General features: G+C 50.2%; 4 protein-coding genes; 2 read left to right on the top strand and 2 right to left on the bottom strand.

Annotated features, from left to right (window-relative positions):
* Positions 1-288: 288 nt before the first annotated feature.
* FFUJ_08405 (related to asn-tRNA synthetase, mitochondrial) lies at positions 289-1,997 on the bottom strand (the record flags this gene model as incomplete). XM_023580899.1 has 3 exons in its annotated part: positions 289-1,434; positions 1,494-1,668; positions 1,720-1,997. The coding sequence occupies 3 exons, from the start codon at positions 1,995-1,997 to the stop codon at positions 289-291; spliced, it is 1,599 nt and encodes a 532-aa protein (XP_023433592.1).
* Positions 1,998-5,026: 3,029 nt separating this feature from the next.
* FFUJ_08404 (uncharacterized protein) lies at positions 5,027-6,052 on the top strand (the record flags this gene model as incomplete). Its single annotated transcript, XM_023580900.1, has 1 exon — positions 5,027-6,052. One exon carries the CDS (start codon positions 5,027-5,029, stop codon positions 6,050-6,052), a length of 1,026 nt encoding a protein of 341 aa, XP_023433593.1.
* Positions 6,053-8,415: 2,363 nt separating this feature from the next.
* FFUJ_08403 (related to COPII coated vesicle component SEC24) lies at positions 8,416-11,691 on the bottom strand (the record flags this gene model as incomplete). XM_023580901.1 has 4 exons in its annotated part: positions 8,416-8,502; positions 8,557-9,776; positions 9,833-10,271; positions 10,321-11,691. The coding sequence occupies 4 exons, from the start codon at positions 11,689-11,691 to the stop codon at positions 8,416-8,418; spliced, it is 3,117 nt and encodes a 1,038-aa protein (XP_023433594.1).
* A 2,895-nt stretch (positions 11,692-14,586) lies between these two features.
* Positions 14,587-15,629, top strand: FFUJ_08402 (related to HHO1-histone H1 protein; the record flags this gene model as incomplete). XM_023580902.1 has 5 exons in its annotated part: positions 14,587-14,643; positions 14,704-14,730; positions 14,891-14,913; positions 15,010-15,436; positions 15,489-15,629. The coding sequence occupies 5 exons, from the start codon at positions 14,587-14,589 to the stop codon at positions 15,627-15,629; spliced, it is 675 nt and encodes a 224-aa protein (XP_023433595.1).
* Positions 15,630-17,644: the final 2,015 nt, after the last annotated feature.

Below are 17,644 nucleotides of genomic sequence, written 5' to 3' on the forward strand. Positions count from 1 at the left end.
CGGCCCATGCATGTTCCCACGGGAAAGAGGAGACGGTGCATATCTCGTGACCGTTTGTCCTTGTAGGATACACAAGTGTCGCTTGCTTTGGTGTGCGCGACGTGTCACGGCAAAAAGACATAGTATCAGATTGCTCGCTGAAATGGACGCATCCCTCAGGGCGGAGGGCTATCCAAGGTAGGCAGGCATTAACGAGAATGTTCTGTTGGGCGTGGAAAGACGGTGAAGAACATTTTGGGCGGCCGATGCAATGAAAATGAGAGGAGATGTGCAAGTCCGAATCAGCGCTTAGCAGTCGCATCGATGGTAGTGGCGTGGAAAGGGGACAACATCACGGACGTTGGGCACGCCAGTGAGGTAGCTTAGAAGTCGGTCGAAACCAAGTCCGAAGCCACCGTGAGGGGGGCAGCCCCAGCGACGCAGGTCGAGATACCAGGCCAGCTCCTTGCCCTTGTCGGATCGCTTGCTGGGAACTTCCAAACCAAGGGCCCGCATGTTCTCCTCGAGTTGAGGCAGACGGTGCTCACGCATAGAGCCGCCAGCCAGTTCACCCAGGTGAGGAACCAGGAGGTCAAAACAGTCCACTGTCAGACCCGAAGTCGGAGACGAGGATGACTGGCGCATGTAGAATGCCTTGATATCCCGCGGATACTGTGTTATGAAGATTGGAACATATGCATCTGTGGCCTCGTCGTAACCTATCTTCTCAGCAAGGTACTTCTCATGTTCCGATTGCAGACCAGAACCCCATGTAGGCTTGTGCTCAAATTGCTCGGCAATAGGCTTGAGAATCTCGAGAGCCTCACTGTACGTGATTCGAGGCCATTTCTTGGTGGTGAGCATACCTCGCCATCGACGATCCAGTTGTTCCTGGTCAACTAGGTCGTTGAATGCAAGGCGCTCGGAAGGTTCCTTCGAGTCAACTCGGTTCTGCTCAAGCTCCTTTGCAGCATTGAGCTCCTTCAACCCGCTGGCCATTGAGTTCAGCATGCGCTGTGTTAGGTTCATGACTTCCTCCATGTCACCAACGAAGCTCATCTCAGCCTCGAGCATGTAAAACTCGCTGAGATGTCTCGACGTATCACTCTGCTCGGCACGAAATGTTGGGGACAAGGTCCAGACGTTGCCGAGCGCTTGAGCGAGAGCCTCAAGATGGAGCTGAGAAGAGACAGTCAGATACTTGGGATCACGGAAGAACTCGTCAGCAGAAGATGCTTTGACGGAAAATGCTTCTCCAGCACCCTCGCAATCAGAGGAAGTGATGATAGGAGGGTGCGTTTGCTGAAATCGCTCACGGAAGAAGAACTGTGTGAGCATGGTGGTGGCATCTGATCGGAATCGTAGCATCGTTGAGTTCAGAGGCGTTCTTGGCCGCAGATGTGAGATAGTGCGAAGACTTTCAGGGGTCTGATATTTGTTCTGGATCGGATAGGTCTAGATATGTGTAAGAATAGGTCTAATCCGTGATGTCCGGATGCTCTTGATGGACGTACCATAGGGTCAGAGCCTCCGAGAACCTCTACCTCTGAGACCTTGAGCTCCGGCTGTTCTGAGCCTGTTGACGTTTCGCCCTTGCTCGACGCCTGAGATGTCCCATTAATGACAGATTGTTTTCTGCTCTCATCAACCCATGTTCCTTTTAGGCGGACAGCTGCGCCTGGACGCATACTGTGGACAAGTCAGTCCGATGTCAATATGTGTGACTCAAGACCTACATACTCCGTGGCTAGATTTTTGTCCACGACCACCTGAACGGGTCGCATGGACGACCCATCGGTGATGTCGATGAAGCGTACCCCTGAGCTCTTCCGCACTGATCTGACCCATCCACAAACCTCGACATCAGGCACATGGGACGATGGGCCCCAAGCTTTAAGCTCAGCCACAGTTTTGATATCTTTCTGGCACTCGCCAGGAGGAACCTTGACCGCATATGGTCTTATTTGGGGCCTTGGTCTTCCGAATCTTGGCACTCTCGATGCACGAAACGATATCATTGTGAGAGATGACGAGTCAGTTGGTTGTTCTAAGGTATAAGCAGCAGAGGCTAACTCTGGGAAGTGCCTTTCCTCAACACCCAATCATGGAGCTCAAATTTGCTATGTTGGGAATCAAATCCGCCTCAAATCGGAAACATGCGCGTAATGATGGAGAAATAATTGCGCCTTTTGTCGGTGAGTGAGATGGGCTGAAGTAGTGTCGTGGAGTCTAACGCAAGGGATACCAAGTTTCGATGGAAGAATGGTGGCTGTGGAGAAATTTTGGAAATATCACGGGCTGGTCTAGGGTAACCTAATCGCCTTGCCGTCAGGTACTGTCGATTGAATACGAAAGCAGAGTCCAATGGGAATGGCGGGCTCGAATTTGGGCTCCCGTTCTGGTCAAGCGGCGGGCCCTTAAAAGAGATGTACCTCATCGGATCTCCATTTTGCTGGGACGAGCTCGAGCTGAGATCGGGGGATGGCCTGTAGAGGTGTCGATGTCATGCTGACCAACTCAGAGTGGCTGGCTACAGCAGCCGAGGCGCCTTAGGTACTAAGGGACCTTACGTAGGAGGAGGAGGTACATCTTCTAGGAGCTCTGTAGCTCTAACTAGGTAGGTAGGTAGGTATTGGTGCGTGTATCGAGGTTCTTGGAACGGTTTAGGTTAGAGTTGTTTGTTTGTTTGTTTGATGTGGTTTTCACCTTATCGTCTATTCAATTTGCGGTACCTTGCCTTACGGTACCTTGCCTTACCAGCGAGATGGTACCTCACGCACCGCACACTCACCAAATTACTGGGTCGCTACCTTACCTGGTAGGTACATAGGCTAAGGTAACTTAGTCCCTGGTGTGCGTATCGTTGTTCAGGCAGGTGCAGGTGCAGGTGCACGACCCGAGCCAGTCTACCGGGACACGCTTTCCTTGCTTGAAGCTAATCAAGCTAGAGCTACCTCATTTCGTCACATCGACAAAGCAACTGCCAACTGGGGAATGCAAAAATAGATTCTCAGCTGGAATGGAAAAGGAAGGGACAAGGGAATACATGAAGTCTGGGAAGGGATGGATATCAGATATCAGACAGTGCCCCTTCCTTTCCACATCGGTTTCAGGGACACCTTACTACAGTTTCATCTCCAGTTCAAGACATATACTCTTCTCTAAGTTCTCTTTCACCTCAACAACCTCGATCAGAATGCACCATGCACCCACTTTGAGATCTCACTCAGGCCGTGGTCTATCACCGCCTGTACATACCTAACAGAAAATCGTATCAAACAAACATCAGTGACCATATTCTCGTCAATACTCCAATCAGATATTGCGTCCACTCACCCTCTACAACCACGCTTCTGACGAGACACAGCAAGACACCAGCCCACCCAATCGAAACAAGCGTGTTTCTCTCGACTAGTTCGAAGCCAAAATGCGAACTCACCGATTTCCTCGCACCAAAACAAGAGACAGATCCCGACATCATTCGGTCCAAGAAAAAGCAAGAAGCCCACACCGCAACCTCCCGCACTCTAGGTAGCATACAGTAGCATCTTGCCCCGGTACCAACCCTGTCTCAGCCCAGGCATCGTGACTGGGTTTTATGCGGTTTTCCATGTCTCACATCTTGAACCGATCGATTGCGCACTCTGCACAGCTTCCGCCCCAGCCAGCCCCAGCATGTGGGAATCCCTATTGTACAGAACTGGCTGTATGTACGGATACTGTATCTAGGTATAGTATGTACTTGATGAGGCTAGCTGGGATACCCGCCCGCACACGATCAATGAATGCATGAATCGACCTTGTCGATGCCGTCAGTCACTTTTCTGATACCCATGCCAATCCCAGACTACTACCCCGTACCCTTTTCTTCACTTTTCCATTTTCTCGGGCCCCCATAGCTTAGCTGAGCCTCGTCGTCACAAATCACCCCACAATCACAATCACATCCACACTTCACTCTCCTTTCTTGTCTCTTTCTCTCACAAGTTGGTTTTGGTCCGCCGCCCTGGGTATCCGCTTGGACACAAGCTTCCACCAGGCGAGATGAAAGGGTGCCACAGATCTTGATTCGCAACAATGTCCCGGCCAGTTCTGTCTCAGGCTCGCCGATAAAGATCATCCTCCTCTATGGTCCTTGTCGTCAAACAGCCAACCAGCGTGGTTGCTACCTCCGTCTTGAGATGGCGGCGCCGCCTGTGTCCCCGTGAGATCTTGCAGATGCTCCACGGTCCCGATATTGGAGGCTCAGTGTAGCCCACCCTGGTTCCGTCAACTTGGATGTCGGTGCCCCTACAGCACTGTACGCCTGTGATGGTGGGCTGCGATCTGGTACGGCACAGATCCCCGGTCGACTACGATACGTGGTTCCCAGTCCCTGAGCCTTCTGATGGGCCCTTTTCTTGTCCCTTCTTATGGCTTGTCTTGATTCGTCTGGCCCTGCATTTGCTTTTTCGAGCTGCCCTGTACCATTTGCAGCTCGTACATCCTAAACTCGTCTGTACAAGACCTATATGCCTGCTAGGACATGTCGTCAAGCGAAACGTCCCCGTTTTTGGCAACCAAGTCTTGCCGTACCCATAAAGTGATGCTGGTCTGTTTTTCTTCTGCTCATTCTTTGGCTTGTTGCCTCGCCTCAGGCCGAGTCTGTTCTAAACAAGTGGTTCAGATCTTGCACATGTTGGGTCACACAGCCCAGTGCCCATCCCTCCCTCACTCGCTTGTCCCGGAGAAGCCAGTCAACCAGAATGTGAGTCCTTGGATCACGTCCGGTGACAGATTCCTCCGCCGTGTTGTTTCTTCAGACTCACGGCCGAGTGTCCATATAAGACCTTCCCGCCCTCCATCGTAGTCCTTATTCCCAGCCCTTCAGACCTCTCCAACCCACTGCCACTCACTTTCACTACTCTTCCTCATCAAGCTAGGCATCTCAAACTTGGCACTTATTCTCTCACTATTGGCGTCATTGGTTTGATAGCGCCCTGACTACAAGCTTGTTTGAAAGCAATACAAGTCCGTACTGTTTGCTCACACATCCAACACCTTCTTCATGGCTCCTCCAAGATCCAGCCGGGTGCGGCCTTCAGAGGTCGCAGCTGATACTAAGAGAAATTTCATTCCACTTGTTAAAAAGAACTACGGAGAAGTTTTCCCACCATACTCCTACCTCTATAGACAGCCCATCATGCAACTCGCCATCCAGCGTCAGAAGCCTACGACTCGGCCACCCTCCTTTAGAATCGAAGTGGGAGACCCAGTCATGAAGGCATTGACATATGCAGCCATGGATACACAACAAAACGAGGCTATGGGAGGTCCTCGAGTGCGAATTCCGTTCATATGTGCTGCAAATGAACGGAGGCCTGGAGGTGACTGGGAAACTGGATGCGTCGGATATGAGGAGAAGCTATGCCGGCGAAGTAACCTCTCAGCCACATTGAACACGCCATGGCCGAACTCACCGGAACCCAACAACTACCCGATCCCATCACAGGGTGGCATCTTATCTGATGCTGTTGTGGTTTGCCGTGGACCACATGACCGCTACGACAGACTGGAGAGCTGGTTTGACCTACCCGTCGTGTCGGTACCACCAACCCGATGGCCCAAACTCAAAGACAACGGACTCAAGTACTCTTTTGCAGAGGAACGTGAGATGACTCGTGATAAGCTTCGCGGAGCTCTCCGTATCTGTCTTTACAACGGATATGACCGTGTTGTCATTGGGGATTTTGGCTTGGGCAATGGTTACCGCAATCCTCCTCAAGAGCTGGCAGAGCTCTGGCGGGATGTATTGCTTTTCGACCCCGACCTTCGAGGACAGTTTACATACGTTGTCTTTGTCTTTGAGGATCCCCTACAAAGCACAATGCGTCACATTATGGACGAGATTACCAAGAAGGAGAACAAGGGCAAATCTAGGTCTGGATCCTCTAGCTCGTCTGGATCAAACAAAAGCCACAGTAGCGCTCCCACTGATCGTGAAATTTTCGAGCACGTCTTTAGTGCGAGTGAGGTCGACCGAGTTCTGCGACAGCCTGACCCACGATACGGACTTAACATGATTACAACATGATTTAGTTTGCATCAATCTGAGACAGATTCCAGAACACGGCTTGCCAACCCGACAGCCGTACCAGCGGAAATTTTGAGTCGGGTTTGTCGACAAAGAAAAACTTGTCTCAGGAAGACGAGCCTGTGATGACTCTGAGAGTTAGACATTTTTTTGAGGCCGACCGACTTGGCGGGACCCTTGCGAAACGTTTCTTTTTTATTTTATTTCAACTGTACCTTCCCGCATTCTGGCGGTCAACCGAGGAATGACAAAAAGCCAACGAGCGCTTTGGACAACTATGATTCCAAACTCGACCAACCGTCCAAGGCCAATTATGAGGCAATGCAATGGATGAGGAATCTACGGGACAGGGACCAGACGTTAGGACAGGCGCAGTGTTACGGGAGTCATGTTGGTTCTTTGCTGTTGTTGGTTGTGGTCATTTGACAAGGAATTTCTTTTTCTTGGTGTTTGGGGTTTGTGTTTGGCGCCTTATTGATTCCCGATCTACAAGTGGCCCTGTCGGGCTCCTGTATCACGACGAATAAATGATGGTATCGGCGTTGGGTGTGTCACATATATATTTAGCTCAGCTGTTTAGGGAATCTTGTTGTTATCTCATGTCGCACACGGAAACACTGAATGCCCTTCCACAGCCTCGATCTACAATGTCGCTCGAGGGTTTGATGTGGGATGAAGTCGGCCAAGACCCCAGTCAGGTTGAGATGTGAGCACCCTATCGGTCATCAAACACTGAGAACTTGTAAGGCAGGACAGCAATTCCGAGGCACGATATCTGGATACTAGGGTTCATTGGAAGAAACATTCCCTTGCTGAATCCCTTCTGTTTCAATTAAACAAGGTGATATACGCAAGACTATTCGTCTCATATGGCCCACCTATCAGCTCTCTTTGAACGTAGTTAAACCCCGGCTTGCACTGTAGTCACAACGTGCATGCGGGTACCCCCGAAGCAGCCGGATGATCGATACGTACCGTACTTTTCTAAACGAAACAAATGCCAGGGCTGAGTATTAAGTTTAGACTTGCTCTGACTTGCTTCTCCTAAGTTCTTTGGATGTTTGATGACTTTCAAAGATACGAATCAACTTGATAGGTCATAACTAGGTACCTAATCATGAATCATATGAGGCTGACTACCGATGTCAGGAAGGTATCTTTGGAAGGGGTCATCAAGGATTCAGCAGTGACCTTCAACTCGACCATCAAACTACCAATGCAAGATAACGCACGCCCCTGAGTCAAGCCCTGACATCTCATCAATCAAAGATATATACGTATATAATAAAGCGCTTGAAGTTCAGCCTCACGTGTAACGAAAGGCGGGTCTTTAGCCGCGGATGGCCGCAGGGGAGAAGAAGACTACACTCAACTTGGACAACTGCAGCAGATGCAGACGCAAATGCACGTCGACGATCATAGGTACGTCACTGACGGCAAATCATGTCCCGCAGAGAACCTATCTGATGAATAAGACGAGACATTGCAAGCAAGGGTTTCGAGTTACATACAACACGTACGTACTGTATAGTGAGTGAGTGAGTGAGCAAGTGAGTGGGTGGGTGGGTGGGTGAGTGAGTGGCTTATGCTTCCCCATGGGCTTGTAACATGTTGTCTCCAGCTGTATGCACCGCAATCTCTGTGTTCTCCTCTCCACCGCCTCTTCAAATCTTGTATCCAAAACTTTGTCAAATAAACATTGCTCCCTCTCTCGGACTGTTGCACAAATCTCGATTGCGACACCATTACACGACATCAGCATCTCGTTACATCGCAGACCCTTTTCCACGAGGCGCAAAGAACGGTGAAGGGGGCGTACACAGAAAGTCGAGGATAGACTGTGATAATAACAAAGAGAGAGAGAAACTGCAAAGTGGGGAAGGGCTTTTGTTTCAGAGGAGTCATGCAAAGGAGAGTCATGCAAAGAGGCGAGATGCAGTAACACAAAAGTCTGACTGACCGCCTGAAAAAGAGATTGGCGAGGTGACAACAGAGTGTCTCTTCCTGCAAGGGAGAAACACAGCCAGCTTTGTTTTATTGCCTTCCATTGCAAGATTAAAGGCAAGTATGAATACACTTTTGCGGTGAAAGCTGTATACTTGAGTGTCTGCCATGTTACGGATGGACACATGTATCGTGCAACAATGGACAGTGAGGACGGTGTCCATGACAAGACTGAGATGGGCTCGACGATAATGTGTCGGTGTGTTCGTGCTACCCGCTACCTGTTAACCAAATCATCACCTGTCCTCTCATCCTGTCTCTCCCACCAAAGTCTTTAGTTTGTTTCTGTTACATTACTCCATAAGATAAACGACCGCTGTTATCGAGACCCGATTCTATTAAGCTGCTGGACTTTTCAACTACCAATAAGACGGTCTTAAACCTGCAAAGTTTGACAAGCTTGCCGCCGTGTGCTCCTCGCCCTCCTTCTTACGTTGTCCGCTCAGCTACAATGCATGTTAGACCTTCCTGTTGACAAGTCATGATTAGATGAAACTTACCTCCAGCTGAACACCTTTGTGAATGTGTACCAGCCAATCCACGTAACTCTGAGCCTCGTTGTTGCGATCTTCCACGAGCATACGGGCAAAGTCAAACTCGGCGCCGTCAATGCCTTGTCGAGCGAGCTGAATAGTGAGACCCTTTGAACCACGCATCGTTCGGAGGAACTCGATAATGTTGCGGACTTGAGCGTTGAGGTGAGTCTCAAGCAGTGGTAGAGCTGATGTGTAGGGGTCAAGACTCTTGAGAGAGTCCCTATCTTCTCCAAACAGATCAGAAATGAGGTTAGGAGAAGTCTGTGAGTGGAACCAAAGGAGGCACTGTTGGCCATTGTCAACCAAATACACGCCACCAGGCTCAACTCGTGAGAATGATGTGCGGATCGCAGGTGGCATCTTCAAATGGCCTGTCTCGGGGTCGGCGAAGCCCTCTTCGGGTGCGAGATTGTGAATAGGAATCATTCGCGGGTACAGATACAGGCTCAGCTCGAGAGCACCCATAGAACGAAGCATTCGCATCTCATGGACTCTGCGGTCTGAGTTCTCGACACCTCCCTTGAGTGCTCGGCACTTGAGGAGACCAAGAAGGTACATGCAGTACTCCTTTAATCGCTCAGGCATGACAAGCTGTCCTGGAGGATGCTGTTGGGCGGCATGCTTTCGATAGCAAGCAAGAACGTCAATAGCCTTCTCACTTAGCCAGTGGCGGATATCCTTGAGATTACTAGATGTAGTCGCCAACTTCGTGCTGGCTTCCTTGGCCAGCATACCAATGACAGCGTCCTGATCAACAAACTTGAGGCACTCACGAATACCCTGTTCACGGGCACCTGATTCCTTGGAGGTTTCCGTAACGCTAGCAATAACATTTGAACATCGCACGCGTCGTTCGCCTGAAGCCGTTGTATAGAGGAGGGCAGACTGGAAGTGAGCATCAAGCTTGGGATCCAGCTTGCCATCGTAACTAAAGCTGACACCCATTGCCTTATCAGCATCAATGACGCCAATTTCCAGGTCTGCACCAAAGGTGTGTTGGATAAAGTTGCCATGGTAGCCCGAGACTTGGAGACCGTTGGAGCATCGGACCTTCATGAGAGCTTGGAAACCAGTCTCTCTAGTCACGGCATGTGAGATCTCAAGTGATAACTTTCGGCTATCCCTCGCAGCGATGAAGTTAGGGTAATAAAAGGTCTCTCCACCAGTGGTTGAGGAAACATGACCTAAAGAAAACATGAGATTAGCATCAGTTTATGACACTTTCAGGGGCTGGGCCTACCAATAGTCGCAATGTCAAGATAACCACCAGACGGAGCAGCAAGGAAGAAATCAGCACCGACACCGGAAGCAGCCATCTTCTCGGCAACCTTCTTCCAGGCCGGGTGCTCAGTTGTGTAGAGCTTCTTATCGATTTCACCTCCAGGGTGATTACCATTGTCACGCATGAAGAGACGACCAGGACCCCAAGTTGGCAGCGCAGAGCAAGATGCCACAATCTTGCCTCCCGTCGCCTCGAGGGCGGCAAGCGCTGAGTTCAGGGCGGCGAGAAGGGCGGGCTCGGGGTTTTTGATGGTAGAGAACATATCCGGAAGCCTAGTAAGCAGGGATGTGATCACATCCTTGGATTCATATGGGTCGACAAAGAGTCCCTCACTCAGGGGTACGAAGGGATCCTCAAGGTCAGGCATGATCATCATCTGAGCTTGATCCAGGGCAGGCTGTAGACCGTTAGTGAAAGCGGCAGTATAAGCATCATTCTCAACTCACGTTGACATTGTAAAAGTGAATGTCTTTGTCGTACGTGACGAATCCAACCTTGGCACCTTCTGGTATCCTACGTTTTGGCTCTCCATTCTCATCCAACTCTTGATCTTCACCACCATATAGAGCAACACGGATACCCTCACAGAAAGCCTCGACATAACCCTTGTTGTAAGATTCTTGGGTTACGTCGATGAGGAACAACCATCGCAATCCTACGGGCTCCCTGGTCCAGTACTCTTTAGGCACAACAAACTCTACAGTTCCTCGGTGAAGCTCGGGTCGAGTGTCACGATCAACTCGGACACCTTGTGGGTTGGTTGCAGAGAAATACTCGGGAGGAGTGTCATTGGGGTATGCGCAGAGGTTGCAGACAAACTTGTTTCCACCCGAGCGGAACATCATAAAGGGGTTCATATAAGCTCGGCATCGTCTGCATCGTGGGGGTCCAGCTTCACCAAAGTCGAGGATGGGAATTTCGGCTTCTCCAGCCTGTAGCGGAGCTAGCGGCTGCAGCAAGAGTCCCAGAGAAAGGCCTGTAGCCTGGAGAGCGTCCTGAGTAGTTGGGATGTTGTTGAGTGTGAGTCGAGTGTACTTCGGTGACGAGTTGCCCTGGTCGTAGGCAACAAACGAAACGGTCGAGGGGGGAGGAACATGTCGTTCGAAGGTGGGATACACGTTCTTGAGGTAGTACTGCTGGATAGCGTCTCGCGAGGCCGGTACGCTGGGCATGTCGTCGGGTGACACTCCCTTGGGTCCGCTGGTAGACACTGAGGCTGTACCGAGGCCCTCGCCGACACCGGGTGTTCCAGCAACAGGACCAGAACCAAAAGCCGGGTTAACTGGCGCACTAAATTGACTCTGACTTTGCATCTGAGGAGTTCCCTGGGGGCTTCCAAATTGACCTCCAAAACCGGGACCGCCAGGGACGCTGTCGAGGAACTGTGTAGCCGAGGTCCCCTGGGGGGGCATGCCATTGAAGGCTTGTGAGGAGCCGGTGGGTTCAACGGTATGGTATGCATGACGATCCTTCTTTTTCCTTCTCGCTGTGCCGTGTCCATCTCCCAAGTTCATTCCACCAAGCTGAGCAGCCAGTGTAGCATCTTGTGACGGAGGAGCTTGACCTGGAGGAGCCTGAGCCTGAGGAGGCGCATAACCATATCCGGGAGCTGGTGCAGGTGAGCCAGTCATAGGAGGAGGCGCTTGCTGGCCTCCGAGATATTGGGGTGCTCCATATGGTGATGCTTGTTGTTGGTAAGGTGAGGGAGCGATTGGCGGTTGGAACTGTTGCGCAGAGGGTTGAGATGTTCGGTCGGGATCATTGGGGTCAATGACCTCGCCATGTCCAAGAGCATGGTACTGAGCGTAGTCGGCCATTGCGACGTTGAGGCTCGAGAAGCGAAAGGGACGAAAGTATCGAGGGCAAGTATCGATCTATCGGATGAGCGTGTGCCCAGTAAAGGAGACGTGGGGCAATGAAATATACCGTAGGATGATGGATGGCGGTAGCTAAAGCTTCAATAACATGGGACAAGAGAATTCGACAAAGAAATTATATGCAGAAAATCACGAACATGGTCTCTCAAGTCCGCACCCAAGCTGAAGACCTTCTTTTTTCTTCACCGAAGATTTCAGGAGCAGAATCGAGATGCTATCGTTGATGATAGGTGTCCTGCCTGCCTCGCTGGCCTTTTCTGGTGCACCTTCCGGTTGGACATTCTGGGCGATCGTGTTCCGTGTCCCACCTTACTCTGATTGGTAAGGCTTGAAGTATAAAATGGAATGTGCACTGTACAGGTGGACTGTGATCTATAAGACGGTCATGTGATGCTTCAGCATAGCATTTGATAAGTGTAAGTAATGATGCGCATAGCCAACGACATGATGCCATAGGTCTCGCTCAACAACTGGGTAAATGATTTTGTGTGTGAATACAGACCAGAGGCTTCCAAAGTAATATGGAGAGTAGCAAAGCCATTTGCCATGCTCAACTTGAGAGGGAACTCAACCCATGTGTTGATGCTAACCTAGACCTGCAAAACCAACGGCTTTTCTGTAACAATATCGTCTTCCTGTAAGCTCGTGGAAGCAGCGGATATAGTTCCGCTTTCTGTTATGTTTCATGTACCTCTGGTTGCTTTTTTACTGTGACGGTTATCTTTGTGGCAGAGGGATGTTCTTATTCTTATTCTGGGATGAGTCTTATCTTTGTTTCTAACGCTACAACTCATCGGCGAATCTTGATATGACAATACTACATCTGACAACGCGGCAGCCAATAAACTTCTACAAACCCAGACGAAGCAAACACTGACTCTTGATAAAAATAGGCCTATAGACGAATCAAAGTGTTACCGTTTGGAGACAAGCCAAGCCGTGCCTGAGAAGCCCGCGATCGGGTGGGGTGAATTATCACATCCTCATCACGAATATAACGGCGAGCAAAAAATAGTGTACAGATCTCAAATCAAGGTCAGTAACTCGCATCTTAAGATTGCTAGATATTTTAAAAAGCGGGCGTGTGTTCCATATGATTTAGCGCCAAGACGATAAGGCTGTTGAATTGGGCGCAAGCTCTCATGATGCCACGTCCCGCCCCTCACTTGACGTAACGCGTCAATTGCGACGATGAAGCCAGAGGTGAAGCTTCGAAGTGGCTGGAAATGTTATTATGTTGAGGTTACAGGATGTTGACATTCTCCACCCTCAAGCGTTGTAAATAAGTTAAAGACCAATATGTAATGACAAAGAATTGCAAATGCCCTAAGTTAGATCTGTCTCGGGTTGGCCACGTATGAACGGCATACGTACAATGAGTAGGTTGCCATAAGTGTCGGTAAATCCAATGTGAAATAGCAATAAGTATCATACGGACAAAAACGAAGAAGAAGAGAAATAATGAAGCACCTTAAAGAGAGTCCATGAGATGTGTGGATGCGAACCGTAGACTATTCACCATTCGGTGTTGCTTCTTTGACGCCTCCCACCGTGTAAGTCGTGATGCAACATCTTCGCCCTCTCAAGAGCCGATGGTGATATTTTATTCAACGAAAAAAAGTAAAAATGCACTTAAGTTGCACCTGAATACTTTCCGACTAGTAAACGATGCAAAGTTGGCTTGTGATGTGGTGTGTGGTGGTTTACCGATTAGACAGTGGTGGGATGCGGATAGCTTCAGAAACGACGCGCGATGTTGAGAAATGGACTTGTTAGTGACTTTGAGCAATATGGATCATATATTTATCGAATCGAGCCAGGACAATGTAGAAACTACACTATCGTGGTCGCTGTTTCTTAAAAAGGCATTAAAAAGCTTCGCAGGAGCATATTTATCACTGTATCAGCCGTAAATCGGAATGCGACAACGAGCATGGCTCATTCAATCGCCGCTCAACGGTTCTCGAGCGCGAAGGGAGGCTTATATATCAGTCGCAATAAGTCAGCGAATCCTCCACCTAATTTGGAACGGAAAAGATTGCCCGAGACTCGCAAGAAGACAAAGAAATCGAGTCATTCATCTCTTGGACAATGGTCGTCGAAGAAGCGAGAGAATCGAGGGAAATGGATGCTCGGGGGCATGAGTTGCGCTCGCATTTTGCCAGACTCTAGATCACACAGAGATACACCTCACCCAAGGTGATGTCTGGGCTGGCCAATCAGAAAAATGGTCACTTGCCCAGGATTATTTTGGCATTTTTGGTGCCCCATTTTCCCAAGTGCCATATCTTGGAGGGTCCAGGCTTGGCATCTCTCTAACTTTGATGAGCTGGATGTGGCTGGACCGAAATAGTGCAAGAGATTGTGAGTTATGCAGCGAGCCTCGGCCAATCCAGAAGCGCGATAAGAAAGTTCACGTGCTCTATGAAGGTCTTGTCGCTCTTGTGCGCTGTTTTGTGCAATGGCATGCCAGCGGGTGCTAAGTGTGCATGCGCATTTTTAGTGTGGCGCTTTAAATGCCCCTCCTCCCAATCGGGGCAAGTGGGCCTATGGCAGGTGAGCAAGACGGGAGAGTCGCGAAGATGTAAGAGGAGAGCAGCGCAGGAGCAGGAGCTTGGGGAGGAGAGTGATTGCGCTCTGCCCCCGCCGAATATATAAACATGGCCCATCCCCTCCACGCGCCCGACCAAGATAGTTCTACTCGTCGTTTGCTCTCTAGTCTCTTAATCGTCTTCCAAAGCCTTCACTCGTCTTCAAACGTCTTTGTCGCGTCTCAATTACCATCCCAACTACCCGTCTTTATTCAAAGCATCTCAACCCACACAACCCACCACAATGCCTCCCAAAGCCGCTGCCGCCGCTCCCAAGAAGTCTGGCCACGCCAGTTATCAGGTGAGTTCATTCATTCTCGAGATATTTCTTCTGGATTGGTCGCTAACAATTAAATTTCAGGACATGATCACTGATGCCATTGTCAACGTATGTGAATTCTGATAGCCCCCCATTCATGTCGCGTCCATCATCGCGCACTCAGTCTTCGGTCGCGGATGAGGCTATCGCCACACGCCCGACCGACGATTTCACCTCACTCATTCTCTTCATTCGTTTTCACTCACTAACGTGTTTTTGCATTCAACAGCTCAAGGACCGAAAGGGCTCTAGGTAAGCTTCATTTCTCATTTATCCTCGTCGCGCAACTCACTCACGTTGTCGCCTTTCTTTCCCCTCTTTCCCACCAGCTACTGACTCGCCGCACAGCCGTCAATCCTTGAAGAAGTATGTCAAGGCCAACAACACTCTCAATGTCACCGACAACATGTTCGACTCTCTCTTCAACAAGGCCTTGAAGGCTGGTGTCGACAAGGGTGTCTTTGAGCAGCCCAAGGGTCCCTCCGGTGGTACCAAGCTCGCCAAGAAGCAGCCTGAGGCGAAGAAGCCCGCTGCTCCTAAGAAGCCTGCTGCTGAGAAGAAGGAGGCCGCTGAGAAGCCTGCTGCCAAGAAGCCTGCTACTAAGAAGGCCGCCGCCCCCAAGAAGGCTGCTACCGAGAAGAAGGCTGCTGCCCCCAAGAAGGCCGCCGCTGAGAAGAAGACGACCGAGAAGAAGGCCGACAAGGCCGAGAAGGCTGAGAAGCCTGCTCCTGCCAAGAAGCCCGCCGCTCCCAAGAAGGCTGCTGCTACCAAGAAGGTATGTGTTGACTCAGCTACCCTCCCATCACATCCTCTAACATTCTATCCAGGCCGACAAGGCTGAGAAGCCCGAGACCGCTCTTACAAAGACAAAGACAGGTCGCGTCACCAAGACCACCAAGGCAGCACCCGTAAAGAAGACTGCTGCACCTAAGAAGGCAGCACCCAAGAAGGCCGCTGCCAAGGCGTAAATGACGCTGAGCAGTATTGAACTTAAATTAATGACGGCCACGGCGTTAAAGGATCTGTTCACGGCAAGGGTACGGAAAGTACGGCTACTGGTATTTTGATGGTTTGGTTCGGAGCGCGGTATTATCGGCTGTTTGTTTACACGTGCACGCGGAGACTCGCGTCTGTATGATTCTACCCTCAGCCATCTCATTATGTTGGAGGTGGTACACTAGAAGTGAGGGTCATTTCTATGCGATTTTGTCCCCTGTATTCTTATCTTATATGACATGACAGAGTCTTCTTACGGCGTGTCATGGTTTCAAACAGTGCTGGAGGGGACGGTCGGCGTGTTTTTGGAGAGGGCAAAAGTCTCGGTTGTGGGTGAGGAAGGGTTGTTTGCGATTATACCACTGTCGCTGTTTTGAGTTATTCGATTTGAACTACGCAATGAACATTTTTCAAGATTCCTCTTCATTCCATGATAATTCATGATTTTCGGATATTCCGTGAGGTATGAGCGAGCACGATTATGTGACGCGCTGTCTTTAGGGCTTGTTTACGTGGGTTGAGGTGAAGCGTGTCTCGACTCTTTGCCAGGGGTGTTTCACGTGGGTCGCCAACATGCTCTGACTGACGAACGAAACAATAGACTAGGTACGTGACGTGGAGGAAAAGGCGGTCTTGGGCGTCTAACGCTTTAGACGGGTATGAAAAGAGCGCAATCTAATACGATAATTGCCTGTTGGTGGTCTGAACCTGTAGAGCATTTACGCGTCAGCCTTGTTCTGGGTGTAAGTGAGTCCGGGTATATTCGTATTCGCGGTTTCTGGAGCGCGAGTGCAAATCCCAAGCCTTGTTCGCCACAATAGAATTGTTGCTTCGAGACAAGAGCTTTCTAGTCATTTATCATAGTTGTCATCTTGCCTTGGCTGAGGTATTGGCACTCGCCGCCATATCATGGTTGAGTGTGTCGCTGACCTGCTGGTGAGGATTGTAGTCGAGAAAAGTGGAACCATGAAACTTTTGGCTTGGCACCCGTGGTGTCTCCCTAGATAACTACCTACCTAGACAACTCACTCTTCAAGGCTTGCTAAGTATGTGAGCAGGTAGGAGGACACTCAGGGACTACTTAGAAGAGTCTTGTCAAAGAGTGCCTTTCACAGATGACATGATGACTCATTTGGCGGCCTATATGGCCAAGACACAGAGTCTACAGACTCTTCGCACACAGGTAGTCAGCAAGACAGACATTGGATCTCAGCGTCTATTTCGAAACCGTATCGTCCGGGGCGTGAGATGAGACATTTCAGCTACAGATATCGACCTGTCGTCACAACTCACGTGCCTCAGGTCCCAACGTGAAGCTTAACCAAACGCTTGTACCTGTACTTCCTTGCAGCACAGATTACCGAGCGAAGAGCTATGACAGTACGTATCCTGCTTGTAGGGACCACAATGCCCAAACGTCAGCGGTATTTCTGCCCCTCGTAAGCTCCGGGCTGGCCCATGCTTCTTCATGCCCGTCAATGATTATCGCCTGTTTCGTTCTGTTTCGTTCTCTTGAGTCGACTCTGTTCGTTGTCTCTCTCCCCTGTCCCATCCTGTCCAGTCTGTCCAGTCCAGTCTGTCCAGTCCAGCCTATTTTAGGCTTCTGTTTCGTGCCACGGACGGTTCATCTCCCTGAAAGTGACTCGATTCTGTGCTGGGTCCAGGCACCGTTAGCGATAAGATATTGACCCTGGGGTCTGAAGGCGCTGACGACTTCAACCCACTTTGGACGCCTCTTGGGTGGCATCGCCAGATTTCTTTTCCTTTCCCCAGTGACTCAAGACCTCGTTTGGTACAAACAACAGCTCAGGTTGTGTGTACCTTAGCATTCTTGCTGCGACGTCCCCCTCCAGCTCCTGACCGATCATTCCGGGGGCCACTTGCTGCGCTGTGTTACGCCTGAACTCATTTCCTCACAAGGCTACCTACTCCGTACCTACCTATCTACGGTACCTTGCCTGCAAGACCTGTGCTTTGTTGACCTCAA

Source organism: Fusarium fujikuroi, chromosome FFUJ_chr07, assembly GCF_900079805.1.
Source record: "Fusarium fujikuroi IMI 58289 draft genome, chromosome FFUJ_chr07".
Classification (NCBI taxonomy): Eukaryota; Fungi; Ascomycota; class Sordariomycetes; order Hypocreales; family Nectriaceae; genus Fusarium; species Fusarium fujikuroi.